The following is a 16,479-nucleotide window of genomic DNA, read 5'->3' as shown; positions in this document are numbered from 1 at the left end:
TCTAGTTTTTTGTACTGTGTCATGTAAACGATGGTCCTGAAAAACGTTGTCTCATTTATACTATGCACTGTACCAGCAGTTATGTTCGAAATGACAATAAAAGTTGACTTGACTTGACTTGACTTGACTGTGATGTTGTTAAACATGTTTTCTGCAGGTTTCTCAGTTAGGTCCCATATCAGCCTGGTCTTGATGTTCAGTATGTCCTGGGAAATGTGATCCCCTCGTAAAACATGACAGAGTCAGTATCGCTCCCCTTTTTGCTGAATGCTGGTGTTATTCCACAAGAAGCATATAATTCTGTCATTGCTTGGGTAATTCTAATCAATCATTCTCCTTTCTGACTTTCCTTGGATCACTGAATTTCCCTCTTGGACTGAATGCAGTGTCCGGAACGTGGATCAATGTAACTTTAGCAATTTATCTGATCCAGCATTTACACACAAAGCATATCAGATGGGAGAGACTGGTTAGACCCCTGTGTCTTATCTCAACAACTTGTCTTGTGCCCAACATTGTCAATGAGTCTGCCGTCAATTTGGAATTTCAGCTCCGTTCACCTTCATCACCTCGTGCCTCACAGCCACTGGGTGAAAAACAGGTTCCAGTTCTTGCTGACTGGAGTCAGACAGGAGGGAATCTGGCCAAGGAAACTGGAATTGGGATCTGAGTCACACTGAAGCAACAATGTACACAAATGAATGAGTGTATGGACAACTAGAAACACAAGAGATTCTACAGTTGCTGAAATCTTGAACACGTACTAAACACTGAAGGATCTTGCCAAGTCAAGTAGCAACTGTGGAGGGGAATAAACAGTTGATCTTTCAGGATGGTACTTCACTGGTACTGGATTGGAAGTGGGCAGAAGCCAGAATAGGAAGGTGGGTGGAAACAAAAGGAACATGTACATGGAGCTTCAAACAAATAGAATGCTCTGGGTAACCCTAGGTTCGGCACAGCTTTGTGGGCCAAAGGGTCTGTATTGTGCTGTAGGTTTTCTCTGTTTCTTCTCTGTTTCGATGGATACATTCTGTCAGATGAGAGTTGAGACCAGGTGAGGGGAAAGGGTGTGGATGGGGGAGGGTGTATGAATTAAGAAGCTGCTAGGGGATGTGGAAGAGATAAATGGCTGAACCAGAAGGAATCTGATTGGACAGTGGACCATGGAGGAAAATGCAGGAGGAGGGGATCCAAATGGAGATGATGGGCAGGTGAGAAGAAGTGAAGGGATAAGGGGATTAAAAAAAGAAAGAATAAAGGAGGGGTGTTTGGGGGAAATTACGGGGAGTTGTAGCAATCAGTACTCATGACATCAGACTGGCAGATATCTGGACAAAAAAATGAGGTGTTGCTGCTCCAGTCTGACTTTGGCCTCACCAGGGCAGTAGAGGCGGCTATGGACAGATGTCAGAATGGCAACGGGAAGTCAAATTGAAATAGGTGGCCACAAGGATAATAGAAAGTCAAATTGAAATGTACAGGGGAGAGATAGTCAGTTTGAATCACATGTTTTCTTCTCTCTCTGTTAAACCCATCTGAATGGATAACAGACAGGTCTGGAATCCAGTAAATGGATTGTAATAAAATTCAATGACGAATTGTATACACAGCCAATCACTTTATTTCACACTTTCCTGCTGAACAATGATACTGTCGGGTTGAACCATCGGAGAATGTTGCATTGAAATTACTCATGACAAAGAGCATTGGCACAGACTTCGATAAACAGCGGGGACATTTTCCACCTGGAAATAGAAGATTCATAGATTTAAGCTTGGAAAAAAGGGAGCGCCACATATTCCCACTCTATCCTCTGTAGATCACATCCTATCGTGATGAGGTTGTGTCAGTCCTACATGTGCTCTTTGAACTTGGTCAAGGATCACAATATTCACTCGAGGACTGGGCATCAATTCAAAAATATCCAGGCACCTACATTTCAGTGAGTGGACAATCAACAGGAGATTCTCTCAGGAAACGTTGGAAACAGACTCTGGAGACTGAAGCAAATACAAAATTGCAGAGATATTATTTGAGGAACTAACCCTGATGAGAGAGGGAAAACGGAACAGGGAGATATTCTCCAGATGGTAAATCATGGGATGTGAGCTTTGCTCACTAACTTATTTTCATTATAACTACATACAGATTCAGAATGGACAGGTGACCTAATCTTACACCTTTCCTGCCCAGTAGATGGGGTTTAAGCTGCTGGTGATACGAGTTGATTCAAAGTGTAAAGATTGTCTGTACATCAGTCAACAAGATTGACAGTAGGGACAGGAATTGTGTGGGAGTTAAGTAGTCTCAAACTGTTAGTAAATTAGACTAACTTATTTAGACGTCACTCCCTCTTGATATGTCACGTTGACCTCGCTGTAAAACGGGAATGTGCTTTTTGGTCCATTCCTGCACAGGCACTGTCAGGCAAGTGATTGTTTCACATCCACCATCATGATAATGTCTTAAGGGGGATCCTTAGATTCCTGTAAATAATGGTTAAGGTTGAGTGTGTATTCTGGTTTGAGAATGGCTGCAGCGTGTTTGAGCAGCTATTCTTTGGAGTGAGATAAGGATTAAAAGCTCACAAAACCCACAAAAGAATGTCTCCTGATTTTTCACAACTTTTGGTTTTGACAAAAGGCGGTTGCTGATGGAGATTAGATGGGGCATTCCTTTCTTAATTAAAGCATAAAAGTTAGTGGATGTTCTTATCTTTGTAGTTAAGTTTTGGCTCCAACAAACCAGGTAGGGTATTCCTTTCTTAATTAAAGTGGCTGGAGTGTCTATCAAACTGGTTGTCCTTTTACATCAATAATCCATTTACTTGACTGGAATATCCATTTTGTTTGAGGTGATCAAGTGGTCTTTGTCTCGGGCTATCACTGTTGCTGGACATGTGACTGTGGGAGTTAGCTAGAAATTATTTTCTGCATACTTGACAAAGATGGTATAAAAACTCTGTATCTCTGTGCTTTGACAGAGAGTACTGTGGCTGATTCTGTGCGAGTGCAGAAGGAGTGTTCTCTCTCATAGCTTGCTACTAATAAAGGTGGAAAAGAACCAACTGTGGTACTTGTTTCATTACATCGGGTTGATCACCGTTAACAACCGTTAAGTAGAAGGGAGAATGGTGTCTTCTTGGGCAGATCCATTGTGGAAGATATGTGGATTGACAAGACCTCTATTGTGAAGTGTACAGTCATTTGTACTGATCCGGAAGATATCCACATCTCTTGGTATGTGGGTGGGATGAGAAAACTAAAGGACCTGTCACCCATTAACCGGAGAGGGACGGCTCCCGATACAAAGTGCTCAGTTGACTACAGACTAGCGTGGAGGAGTGCTTCACTGTGGTGGAGTTCGAGTGCTCTCCTCAGAAATCTCCCCCATCTTCCCAAGTGTCAGCACTGTCCAATACTGCTAAAGTTGTGAAAGAGACCAGTGATTAAATGGCCAGCATTAGTTACCTGAGTCAAAATGTTTGACATTTCCTTTATGTTCTTGGTCTAGAATCCCTTTCTAATAACTGTACCAATTGATTCACTGTGAGACAGAGAAGCATGCAGATTTCTCAGCAGAGACACAGCTCAGTATATTCTTTGCTTGGAGACTCAGTGCCATTGAGTCTCAGTAACAATGAGCACTGTGAATCAATGAGAATCCCCTTCTCCATCTGGGCTGAGCCTGGGATTCACTCAGTTTAATAACTTCACATCCTGACATTCCAGTCTTACTGTGGCTGTGCCTCTCCTCATCTCTGCAACCATCACCACCAACACAAACTTCAGAAAACATCATACTCTTTCAACTCTGCTCCCTCATACACCTGCACTACTTCTGCTGGTGACTGTGGCTTTAGCATTCTTGCTTACAAATACTGAAGACTCTGTCTCTGCTAAAATGCTCAGCCATGAGTGTATCCTACAATTAGAGACTGATGATCTGGCAAAATGGGTTCAAATCCCAACCAGGCGAATGGGAGTTTAAATTGAATTCATATATCCTTTCCAGAATGAAAAGAAGAAAATGGAAGGATTTGGAGTGTTATTTGTAGCTTCTGGGAAAAAAAATCATTCATCCATATCAGGCCTGGCTGGTCTGTGACTCCAGACCTGCAGCAATACGGCTGAAACTTAATCATCATCAGGAATGAAGTAACAAGTCCCTCCGTTCTAGAGCGATCAGTGATTGATAGGAAATTATAAATGAATAAAACAGCTCTTTGATCAACTTTTGTGGCACCTGTCCTCTGGGTTGGTGTCACTTTTGTGTGATTGCACTCAGGTGAAGTTATTGAGGTCGTCGCCCAATGCACGATCATCAGTTCACGTACATTGCTGCTCTCTGCATTTAATGTGCACCAGTGATTCCCAGCTGCAGCAGAACTACCCCAAAAGGGGGCGGTAACATGTCCTAAGGAGGCATTTAGGAAAATAGAAGTCATCGGGTGGAGTTCTTTGAGGTGCCGATAAGCTCACTAAGGCACGAGAACTGACTGACCATTAGTAGAGCAGGCACTTCATAAAAAAAGATGAGGCAATAGAACACAGGAAGAACCATAGCTCTTCAGGCCGTGAGCACTCGTCGTCACAACGCATTTGAAACTCAGCAATCTCATCTTCCCCACCAACAAAACAGACATTATTAGGGATGCACAAATTAGCACCCAAGGTGTCCAACAGTTCCCCCTGACTTGCAGTATGGAACAAGTTCATGCTATTTAACAGTTCAACTACACACTCTCAACTTTGTCTACAGATGTACGGAAAACAGGTTGAGCAACGATACAGCACTGGCCGTAACCAAATGGTGAAATAGAGTCAAACACTGAACCTGTCGACCCCGAATAGTATATGTACAATTTATCAAAAATGGAAAAGTTTTATCAAGAGATTCTCTTTCATAAAAAGCAAATTCGACAACAGCTTGGAAACAAGATTGAACTTCTACGTGGAGAGTCGCATACCTAGCTGATCTGTATGACAAAATGAACATTCTAAATATGAAACTACAAGGTGAGAATTTCAACTCACTGCAAAAAGTACAGTGTCCACGTTTATTGGCAAATTGGAACTATATAACCAAAACATTGGGACTCGGCCCGAAACGTCGACTGTACATCTTCCTATAGATGCTCTCTGGCCTGCTGCGTTCCACCAGCATTTTGTGTGTGTTGCTTGAATTTCCAGCATCTGCAGATTTCCTCATGTTAGGGAGAAGAATATACTCACAGTTTTCCTGCATGGAAAGTATGGCACTCTCTTTCACAGATGGTGATTTGCAGGAGTTCTGCTTACACCTGCAGTCACTGAAGAAAGATTTTCAGACTTGATTTCAGGATTTGAATGATCCAGAAATTCTGGACTGGGTTATTAACCCATTTCTTTGCAAGGTAGAAGAAGAAGAAGAGAGTTTGCAGGAAGGAACTATCAAACTCCAGAATGATGAAGAGGCAAAAATGCTTTTCAAAACTGTTGGGTTTTATGGTATGTGGCTACACTGTCATAAGAAGTTTCTTGGTCTTTGGAGAAGAGCCAAACTGCTTTGCGTTACAGTTCCATCCACCTACCTTGCTGAACAAGACTTCAGTGCAGTGAACCACATACTCAGAAAAACAGAAACCACTTGGACATTGTTACATGTGGGAGCCTAAGGTTTTTGCTATCACGCCTTGAACTAGGTATTTCAACTCTTGCTAAAAGCCATCAAGCTCAAGGATCACATTGATATTGAAGCTGCTGTATGGTGCACAGGTCTGTGTAAGCTAGGATTCAAAACAAATAAAAATTTAAAGCAGAATAATTTTTCTCATGTTATCACATGGTAGAAATATTTTTGCACTATGGGAGTGCCAGAAAGGATATTGTGCTTAAGAGGAGCATTGGCAAGTATGAAGGTGTTTTAGAGAGGCATTGGCAAGTATGAATATGCTTTGAGAGGGGGTGCAGTGCACTAAAAAGAGGTTGGGAAACTCTGGTATACACCATTTACACACTCAGTCACCTTCAGGCACATGGTGTGTTTTCCTCTTTGACATTTTGTGTGAAGTCTTATTGTGTTTGTGTCATGCTCAAGCCTTCAATGAGACTGTGAGTCAGTGCCTTGTCTGAAGAAAGAGCAGATGTAACACATACGGTTCCAGTCTGACTGGGACGGATCATCTGACAAAGTATGATCTGTATTTCTCAACATTCTCATTTTGGAGAGATTATGAATAATTTTCTTTTAAAGTAGAAAGTCCAAGGGTGTACACTAGATGATCATTGTTGTCATGAAATATCACAAATATTGAATCCTAGGTGTACACTGAAGGGTCACTGAATTGTGAATCCCAGTTTAATCAGCACTGTGATGTGGCTAAACATGATTTCTGCAGATTACTCAGTTATGTCCCATATCAGCCTGGTCTTGATGTTCAGCAGTCCCTGGGAAATGGGATCCCTTTATAAAACTTGACAGAGTCAGGATCACTCCCTTTATTGCTAAATTGGGCCCTTGAAGAATGAATTGGGTGAAATTGTTATGGGAAACAGAGAAATGGCAGAAGAATTTAATAAATACTTTAGATCTGTCTTCACTAGGGAAGACACAAGCAATCTCCCAGATGTATGGATGGGCCAAGGACATAGGGTAACAGAGGAAATGAAACAGATTGACATTAGGAAGGAAACGGTGATGAGTAGACTGATGGGACTGAAGGCTGACAAATCCCCAGGTCCAGATGGTCTGCATCCTAGGGTACTAAAGGAGGTGGCCCTGGAAATTGCGGATGCATTGGTAATCATTTTCCAATGTTCCTTAGATTCAGGATCAGTTCTTGAGGATTGGAGAATGGCTAATGTTATCCCACTTTTTAGGAAAGGAGGGAGGGAGAAACCAGAGAACTATCATCCTGTCAGCCTAACATCAGTAGTGGGGAAGATGCTAGAGTCCATTATTAAAGATGAAATAGTGGCATATCTAGATAGCAGTGATAGGATTGGGCCGAGCCAGCATGGATTTACCAAGGGCAAATCATGCTTGACTAATCTATTGGAGTTTTTAGAGGATGTAACCAGGAAGTTAGACAAGGGAGATCCAGTGGATGTAGTGTACCTCAATTTTCAGAAGGCATTTGATAAGGTCCCACATAGGAGATTGGTGGGTAAAATCAAAGCTCATGGCATTGGGGGGAAGATATTGACATGGATTGAAAACTGGTTGACAGATAGAAAGCAAAGGGTAACGGTGAATGAGTGTTTCTTGGAATGGTAGGTGGTGACTAGTGGGGTGCCACAGGGCTCGGTATTGGGACCACAGCTTTTTACGATTTACATAAACGATTTAGATGAAGGCATTGAGAATAACATCAGCAAGTTTGCTGATGATACTAAGCTGGGTGGCAGTGTGACATGTGATGAGGATGTTAGGAGAAGTCAGGGTGACTTGGATAGACTGAGTGAGTGGGCAGATACTTGGCAGATGACGTTTAATGTGAATAAGTGTGAGCTTACCCACTTTGGGAGTAAGAACAGGAAGGCAGATTATTATCTGAACAGTGTAGAGTTAGGTAAGGGAGAAATACAAAGAGATCTAGAAGTACTTGTTTATCAGTCACTGAAGGTGAATGAGCAAGTGCAGCAGGCAGTGAAGAAGGCTAATGGAATGTTATCCTTTATTACAAAGGGAATTGAGTACAAGAGCAAGGAAATCCTTTTGCATTTGTACAGGGCCCTGGTGAGACCACACCTGGAGTATTGTGTACAGTTTTGGTCTCCAGGGTTAAGGAAGGACATCCTAGCTATAGAGGAAGTGCAGCGTAGATTCACGAGGTTAATTCCTGGGATGTCCAGACTGTCTTACGCAGAGAGGTTAGAGAGACTGGGCTTGTACACACTGGAATTAAGGAGATTGAGAGGGGATCTGATTGCAACATATAAAATTATTAAGGGATTGGACAAGATAGAGGCAGGAAATATGTTTCAGATGCTGGGAGAGTCCAGTACCAGAGGGAATGGTTTGAGAATAAAGGGTAGGTCATTTAGGACAGAGTTAAGGAAAAACTTCTTCTCCCAGAGAGTTGTGGGGGTCTGGAATGCACTGCCTCGGAAGGCAGTGGAGGCCAATTCTCTGGATGCTTTCAAGAAGGAGCTAGATAGGTATCTTATGGATAGGGGAATCAAGGGATATGGGGACAAGGCAGGAACCGGGTATTGATAGTAGATGATCAGCCATGATCTCGGAATGACGGTGCAGGCTCGAAGGGCCGAATGGTCTGCTTCTGCACCTATTGTCTATTGTCTATTGTCTAAATGCTGGTGTTATTCCACAAGAAGCATGTAATTCTGGCAATGTTTGGGCAATTCTAACAAAACATTCTCCTTTGGACATTCCTAGGGATCACTGAGTTTCCCTCTTGGACTGAATTCAGTGTCCAGCACGTGGATCAATGTAACGTTAGCAATTTGTCTGATCCAGGATTTAGGCACAAAGCATGTCAGATTGGACAGGAGACTGGTTAGACCCGTGTCTTGTCTCACCAATTTGTCTTGTGCCCGACATTATCAAAGGGTCATCCGTCCTTTGACTGAGTCAATTTAGAATTTCAGCCCCGTTCACCTTCATCACCTCGTGCCTCACAGCCACTGGGTGAAAAACAGGTTCCAGTTCTTGCTGACTGGAGTCAGACAGGAGGGAATCTGGCCAAGGAAACTGGAATTGGGATCTGAGTCACACTGAAGCAACAATGTACACAAATGAATGAGTGTATGGACAACCAGAAACACAAGAGATTCTACAGATGCTGGGAATATTGAAAAACACTCTCAAAACGCGGGAGGGACTCAGCAAGTCAGGCAGCAAATTTGGAGGTGAATAAACATTCGATCTTTAAGGCCAAGAGATTTCACTGGTACTGGAATGGAAGTGGGCTGAAGCCAGAATAAGAGGTGGGTGGAGTGGAAAGGAATACATTCTGTCAGATGAGAGTGAGACCAGGTGAGGGGGAAAGGGTGTGGATGGGGAGGGGGTATGAAGTAAGAAGCTGGTAGGGGATAAGTGGAAGAGATAATTGCCTGAAGCAGAAGGAATCTGCTAACACAGTGGACCATGGATGTCAGTGCAGGAGAAGGGGAACAAAATGGAGATGATGGGCAGGTGAGGAGAAGTGAAGGGACGAGAGGATTAGAAAAGAAAGAATAAAGGAGTGGGGATTGGGGGAGCTTACTGGGAGTTGTAGACATCAGATTGGCAGATATCTGGATGGAATATGAGGTGTTGCTGCTCCAACCTGACTTTGCCCTCACCAGGGCAGTAGAGGAGACCATGGACAGACATGTCAGAATGGGAATGGGAAGTCAGATTGAAATAGGTGGCCACAAGGATAATAGAAAGTCAAACTGAAATGTAGAAGGGTGAGATAGCCAGTTTGAATTGCATGTTTTCTTCTCTCTCTGTTAAACCCATCTGAATGGATACCAGAGACAGGTCTGGAATCCAGTAAATGGATTGTAATAAAGTAGAAAAAAAGGGAGAATAAAGGAATTGGGGGAGATTACTCAAAGTGCAATAATAAAGATTCCTGTCATCAGGTTGGCAGATATCTGGATGGTTCAGGTTCTGTGGATTGTTTGTTTGAATTCTTTTTTGTTTGCACAATTTCTTCTTTCTTTTTCACACATTGGATGTTTGACTCTGAATTCTATTGTGTTTCTTTGCTTTGTGACTGCCTGCAAGAAGAGAATCTCAAGGTTGTATATGGTGCACAGACTTTGATAATAAATGTACTTTGTACTTTATCAGTTCACTCACATAACTAAACCAGGGCTGCACTGTGATTTAGTGTTGACCTTGAATTCATAGCACAATGTAAACAATTTCAATAATGGGGTGTGTCCCAGGACCCTACCTTGGACGTTCTTCACTTGCTTCTTGATACGGGTGTTGGAGGGGGGATGATTCACTGTACAGCTGAAGACTGATTCTGTCTTCCACTCCTGTAAACTCACGGTCAGGAAGTGTCTGGCACTGAAAGTCCACCCCTGCTCCAGAGCGGTCGGTGTAGCGGTGGTGTTGGAGGTGATCACGGTGCTGCCTTTCTCCCAGATGACATTTAATTGGTCCGGGTAGAATCCGGAGACCACACACTCCAGTGTGGCTGTTTTCCCATTTTTTGTCTGTTCCTGAGGTGGAGGCAGCAGTCTGACCTTGGGACTTTTTATTTCGACTGGAATAGACAAAAAAGCAAATGAAATGTCAAACGTTTTGACTCAGGGAAACTAATGCTGGCCATTTAATCGCTGGTCTCTTGCCCACCTTTGGTACTATTGGTCCGTGCTGACACTCGGGAAGATGAAGGAGATTCCTGAGCAGAGCACTCGTACTCCACCCCACTGAACCACTCCTCCACACTGATCTGGAGTTCGTTGAGCACTCTGTATCGGGACCCGTCCCTCTCCGCTTGATGGGTGTGAATTCCTTTAGTTTTCTCCTTCCCGCCCACGTGCCAAGAGATGTGGATATCTTCGGGATCTGTACAGAGAACCGTGCACTTCACTGTCGAAGTCTTGCCGATCCACATCTCTTCAATGTCGGGATTTTGAATAAAGACTGACAATTCTGTGGATTAGAAATGGAAATGCTCAGAATCTCATTGGCGTATTTCTATTGGTTGTGTTAGGTCAAGACAGATCATTAGTACATGACAGCTGCATTTAATGTAAACAGAATAACAGAAACACCCTGGGCTGAATCACATGTCTCATGTTCCTGAATGTTTTAATTGGGAAAAAAAATCAGAATGAAGGATGTGCTGGGCTGAATCTCATGTCAGTCTGCTGGTGATCATGCCTTCACCTTTGTCACTGTCTGGACTCAGAGTCCTCAGCCCATCTTCCCTCTTCCTTCCTGCCAGGTGACAGTGAATCACTGTGAACCATTTCTTCATCCAGATCCCTTCGAAGGAAGGTTTGCTTTAAGTGACTGAGCGGCAGGTATCTTAACAGTCATCTGGGAGAAATATCACAATTATTATTTCACCATTCCCCAGTGGACTAGTTTATTACTGACAGGATCAGCATTTCCTGTTCAATTCTGGTCAATGTTTTGCCAGCTATGTTCCCTCTAAAGTGTGTGCTTGTGCACGCACACACGTTTTTTAACCAGTGCACAAAGGAAATTAATGTGCACACAAAAGGTTAATTACCTAAAGTAATGTAGTAATTAATAATGCTACTTATTGAAAGTAATCCTTTAGCTAAATGTTTCTGTTAACTAGTTAGTCTGTTTTTCAAATACCACAATGCACGTCACTAATTTACCTCAGCTGACCTTTCCAGTTCCAGTTTGTACAGCTTTATCATGGGTGCAGCCATCTTTGGTGGACAGTGTTCATATCGTAAAGTTTACAAAGATCTGTTTCAAATCCTGTAGATAGCTTACTAAATTTTTATTGAAAAAAAATTGATTCACTATGTCAAATTCAAAAGAAGCGAAGGGCGTGAAGTGCAAAAGAACTGTAAGTTTGTTTAATGTTGATGGCTTAACAAAATAGTAGAAACTGCTACACTGAAAGCTCAAGAGGTCATGAATGTTCAGCTGTGAGAAATATTTATGTATGATTCGGAGTCTGCGAGTTATCTGTTTGTATTGTCGTGATGTGAAAGATGCTGGAGAATTTGCTACTGAAAAGAAGTGGGATGATATTTGGAAACTTGATTTTTTGAAGTGTCATTTGGCAAATAAATTGCATTTGGACGGTGTACAAAAGATCAGGTTTTGTGACCTTGAACAGTTGATAGACATTGGAGGAACCTTTCTTGCATCTAGTGCGGACTGTGAGTGAGGTCTTAGCCTAATGAATCAACTCAAAAACAAGTTGTGAAACCATTTAGGTGTATGTTATTTGGATGTGTTAATGAGATTCAAAAGCTATCAATTGGATGGAAGTTCTATTAGTCTAGAGAGAGTTTACAAAGAATAGGTAAATGCCAAAGACAGGAGAGAGAAAAAATAACTGAGTGACTTAAATAAGTATGCTGTTTTGTTGTTATTCTGTGCTGTTGTTGTTATTATATGCCAAATATTTTGTAAACCTACATAAACTGTGCCGTGTGTGCATTCAGTGCGCAAATACTTTTGTCACAGGAAAAAAAAGCACAACATAACATTTTTGCGCACACTGACTACTCAAAATTAGAGGGAACATTGGTTGTGAGTCCCTTCAAGGTGGGACAGCTGGTGGTCAGTGGCATCAGCACTGGACTTCAGGGCAGATGGTCCTGAGTTCAAACCCAGCCGGGTCCCAAACTGGTCAGCAGCAGCATTTGCATGGGAGAAAGGTCTGGCAGTCTGCTTCCGTATCTTGCTATGAAAACCCTATGAACCCTATGTTCCATGAGAAAATGAAGTTGGACTCGACTGAATGCCTGAATAACAACAAACCTCTGTTCTAAATGGTTGCCAGTCGTTTTTTGGGCGGAGCTGAATGTGCTGCCTACACTGGTGGTGTCCACATACTGGCATTTCAACAACCAGCTGCGGGACGACGGCCGGTTCTGGTATTCATTCCAGCTGTTTTGGGAGTCCTTATGTGAGGAGCAGGGAGTTTCCCCTCCCTGCAGCTCTGGTGGGACGTGGGCAAGGCTCACGTCATACTTTTCTGCCAGGAATACGTGTGCGGCTGATGACTGGCATCAATCAGCTTGAGAAGGAGCTCGTTGACCTGGAGTCAGGGCTGGAGCTGACCCATGGGGACCAGTCCCTCTTGGATGAGTACCAGCGAATGAAGGAAGCTCTGAGGCACCTGCAGCTGGAGAGGAGGCGTTGAGAGTGAAGGTGAAGTAGGAACCAGTATTCATCTCACTACTCTATGAGATTTCACTCACCTCAGCACTGAGCCTGGCTCCGTGGCCGTGGCCTGCAGCCATCGGTCTCCTGGACCGGTTGCAGTGCTGAACTGGTGATGTGGCTGTGGATTTACTTCAGGGGACTCTGCGGTTCAGGTTCTGTGGATTGTTTGTTTGAATTTTTTTATTGTTTGCACAATTTATTATTTATTTTTCACACATTGGATGACTGACTGTGAATTTTATTGTGTTTCTTTGTTTTGTAACTGCCTACAAGAAGAGAATCTCAAGGTTGTATATGGTGCACATACTTTGCTAATAAATGTACTTCATACTTGGAACTTAATCAATTCACTCACATAATTAAACCAGGGTTGCACCATGATTCAGTTTGACCTTGAATTCAGAGTACGATGTAAACAATTTCTATAAAAAGACCATTAGACATCGGAGCAGAATTGGGCCATTTGGCTCATTGAGTCTGCTCTGCCATTTTCTCTTTTTTCCCTTTTTTCCTTCTGATCCTTTTTTCCCTTCCTCAGCTCCACTCCCAAGCCTTCTCCTCATAACCTCTGATGCCATGTCCAATCAAGGACCTATCAAGCTTGCCTTAAATACACCCAGCAACCTATCCTCCACAGCTGTGGTAATAAATTCCACATATTTATCACCTATAGCTAAATAAATTCCTCTGCATCTCTTTTTTAAATTGACACCTCTCTATCCCGAAGCTGTGCCCTCTTGTCCTAGACTCCACTGCCAAGGGAAGCATTCTTTCCACATCTACTCTGTCTAGGCATTTCAACATTCGAAAGGTTTCGAAGAGATCCCCCCTCGTCATTTAAAATTTGAATGTGTATTGACCCAGATCTAGCAAATGTTCCTGATATAACTCTTTCATTCCCTGCATCATCCTTGTGAACCTCCTCTGAACCAATTCCAGCACATCTTTTCTAAGATGAGGAGCCCTAAACTGTTTACAATACATCACATCCCTGCTCTTTTATTCCAGGCCTCTTGAAATGAATGCTAACTTTTCATTTGCCTTCCTCACCACCGACTCTACCTGCAAGTTAACTTTTCGGGTGCCTGCACAATGACTCCAACGTCTCTTTGCATCTGATTTTTGGATTTTCTCCCCATTTAGAAAATAGTCTGCACATTTTTTCTCCTAACAATGTGCATGACCATGCATTTTCCAACATTGTATTTCATTTGCCAGTCTCTTTCCCATTCTCCTAATCTGTTTAAGTCCTTCTGCAGCCTACCTGTTTCCTCAACACTACCAGCCCCTCCATCAATCTTTGCATCATCTGCAAACTTGGCAACAAAGCCATCTATTCCATCATCTAAATCATTGATATGCTGCATAAAAATAACTGATCCCATCACCGACCCCTGTGGAACACCACTAGTCACAAGTAGCCAACCAGAAAACGATCCTTTTATTCCCACTCACTGACTCCTACCAATCAGGCAATCCTCTAACCATGCCAGTAACTTTCCTGTAATAGCAAGGGCTCGTAACCATATAACAATCACAGCACGGAAACAGGCCATTCCGGCCCTCCTAGTCCGTGCCGAACTCTTAATCTCACCTAGTCCCACCTACCCGCACTCAGCCCATAACCCTCCACTCCTTTCCTATCCATATACCTATCCAATTTTACCTTAAATGACACAACTGAACTGGCCTCTACTACTTCTACAGGAAGCTCATTCCACACAGCTATCACTCTCTGAGTAAAGAAATACCCCCTCGTGTTTCCCTTAAACTTTTGCCCCCTAACTCTCAAATCATGTCCTCTCGTTTGAATCTCCCCTACTCTCAATGGAAACAGCCTATTCACGTCAACTCTATCTATCCCTCTCAACATTTTAAATACCTCGATCAAATCCCCCCTCAACCTTCTACGCTCCAATGAATAGAGACCTAACTTGTTCAACCTTTCTCTGTAACTTAAGTGCTGAAACCCAGGTAACATCCTAGTAAATCGTCTCTGCACTCTCTCTAATTTATTGATATCTTTCCTATAATTCGGTGACCAGAACTGTACACAATATTCCAAATTTGGCCTTACCTACCTTAGTATCATCAGCATACTTACTAATCCAATTTACCACCCCATCATCCAGATCATTTATGTATATTACAAACAACATTGGGCCCAAAACAGATCCCTGAGGCACCCCGCTAGTCACCGGCCTCCATCCCGATAAACAATTATCCACCACTACTCTCTGGCATCTCCCATCTAGCCACTGTTGAATCCATTTTATTACTCCAGCATTAATACCTAACGACTGAACCTTCTTAACTAACCTTCCATGTGGAACTTTGTCAAAGGCCTTGCTGAAGTCCATATAGACTACATCCACTGCCTTACCCTCGTCAACATTCCTCGTAACTACTTCAAAAAATTCAATAAGGTTTGTCAAACATGACCTTCCACGCACAAATCCATGCTGGCTACTCCTAATCAGATCCTGTCTATCCAGATAATTATAAATACTATCTCTAAGAATACTTTCCATTAATTTACCCACCACTGATGTCAAACTGACAGGTCTATAATTGCCAGGCTTACTTCTAGAACCCTTTTTAAACAATGGAACCACATGAGCAATACGCCAATCCTCTGGCACAATCCCTGTTTCTAATGACATCTGAAAGATCTCCATCAGAGCTCCTGCTATCTCTACAAAAACTTCCCTCAAGGTCCTGGGGAATATCCGGTCAGGACCCGGAGATTTATCCACTTTTAAATTTCTTAAAAGCGCCAGTACTTCCACCTCTTTAATTGTCATAGGTTCCATAACTTCCTTACTTGTTTCCCACACCTTACACCATTCAATATCCTTCTCCTTAGTGAATACCGAAGAGAAGAAATCGTTCAAAATCTCTCCCATCTCCCTCGGCTCCACACATAGCTGACCACCCTGATTCTCTAAGGGACCAATTTTATCCCTCACTATCCTCTTGCTTTTAATATAACTGTAGAAGCCTTTCGGATTTACTTCCACCTTATTTGCCAAACCAAACTCGTAACTTCCTTTAGCTTTTCTAATCTCTTTCTTAAGTTTCCTTTTACATTCTTTATATTCCTCGAGCAATTCCTTTACTCCATGCTGCCTATATCTATTGTAGACATCCCTCTTTTTTCGAACCAAGTTTCTAATATCCCTTGAAAACCATGGCGCTTTCAAACCTTTAACCTTTCCTTTCAACCGAACAGGAACATAAAGATTCTGTACCCTCATAATTTCACCCTTAAATGACCTCCATTTCTTACCTTGGTAGGCAGTCTTATTGTGGCACCTTGACAAGGCCTTGTCTGCCGCAGTCATACTATTCTGTCATTTGAGTATTTCTTTGTTTCTGGAATACATTTATCCTGCACCTTGCTAACTTTTTACAGAAACTCACACTATTGCTGCTCTGCTGTCATCCTCGCCAGCATCTCCTTCCAATTTACTTTGGCCAAGTCCTCTCTCATACCACTGCAATTTACTGTGATGTACTGATATATAGTGATATACTGCTACATCAGACTTTAGTTTAACCCTATTCAATTTCAAGTTGACTTAACTATATTGTGATCACTGCTTCCTGGGGGTTCTTTTACCTTCAGCTCCCTAATCACCTCTG

The 16,479-nt window shown here is 42.6% G+C and overlaps 1 long non-coding RNA gene and 1 gene segment (V, D, J or C); one reads left to right on the top strand and one right to left on the bottom strand.

Annotated features, from left to right (window-relative positions):
- The window catches only part of LOC140716615 (uncharacterized), a 132,771-nt gene that overhangs the window by 72,863 nt on the left and 43,429 nt on the right, over positions 1 to 16,479 (top strand). The gene's annotated exons all lie outside the window — the stretch shown is intronic.
- Positions 1 to 16,479, bottom strand: part of LOC140716612 (immunoglobulin heavy constant gamma 4-like) — an 82,888-nt gene that overhangs the window by 34,455 nt on the left and 31,954 nt on the right. The window contains 1 exon segment of the C gene segment in view: positions 10,300 to 10,602. Coding sequence covers positions 10,300 to 10,602 — 303 coding nt within the window.

Source organism: Hemitrygon akajei, chromosome 25 (genome assembly GCF_048418815.1).
Source record: "Hemitrygon akajei chromosome 25, sHemAka1.3, whole genome shotgun sequence".
In the NCBI taxonomy this organism is placed as follows: Eukaryota; Metazoa; Chordata; class Chondrichthyes; order Myliobatiformes; family Dasyatidae; genus Hemitrygon; species Hemitrygon akajei.
The sequence above is the reverse complement of the archived record's forward strand: the minus strand, read 5'-3'. Positions and strand labels throughout refer to the sequence as shown.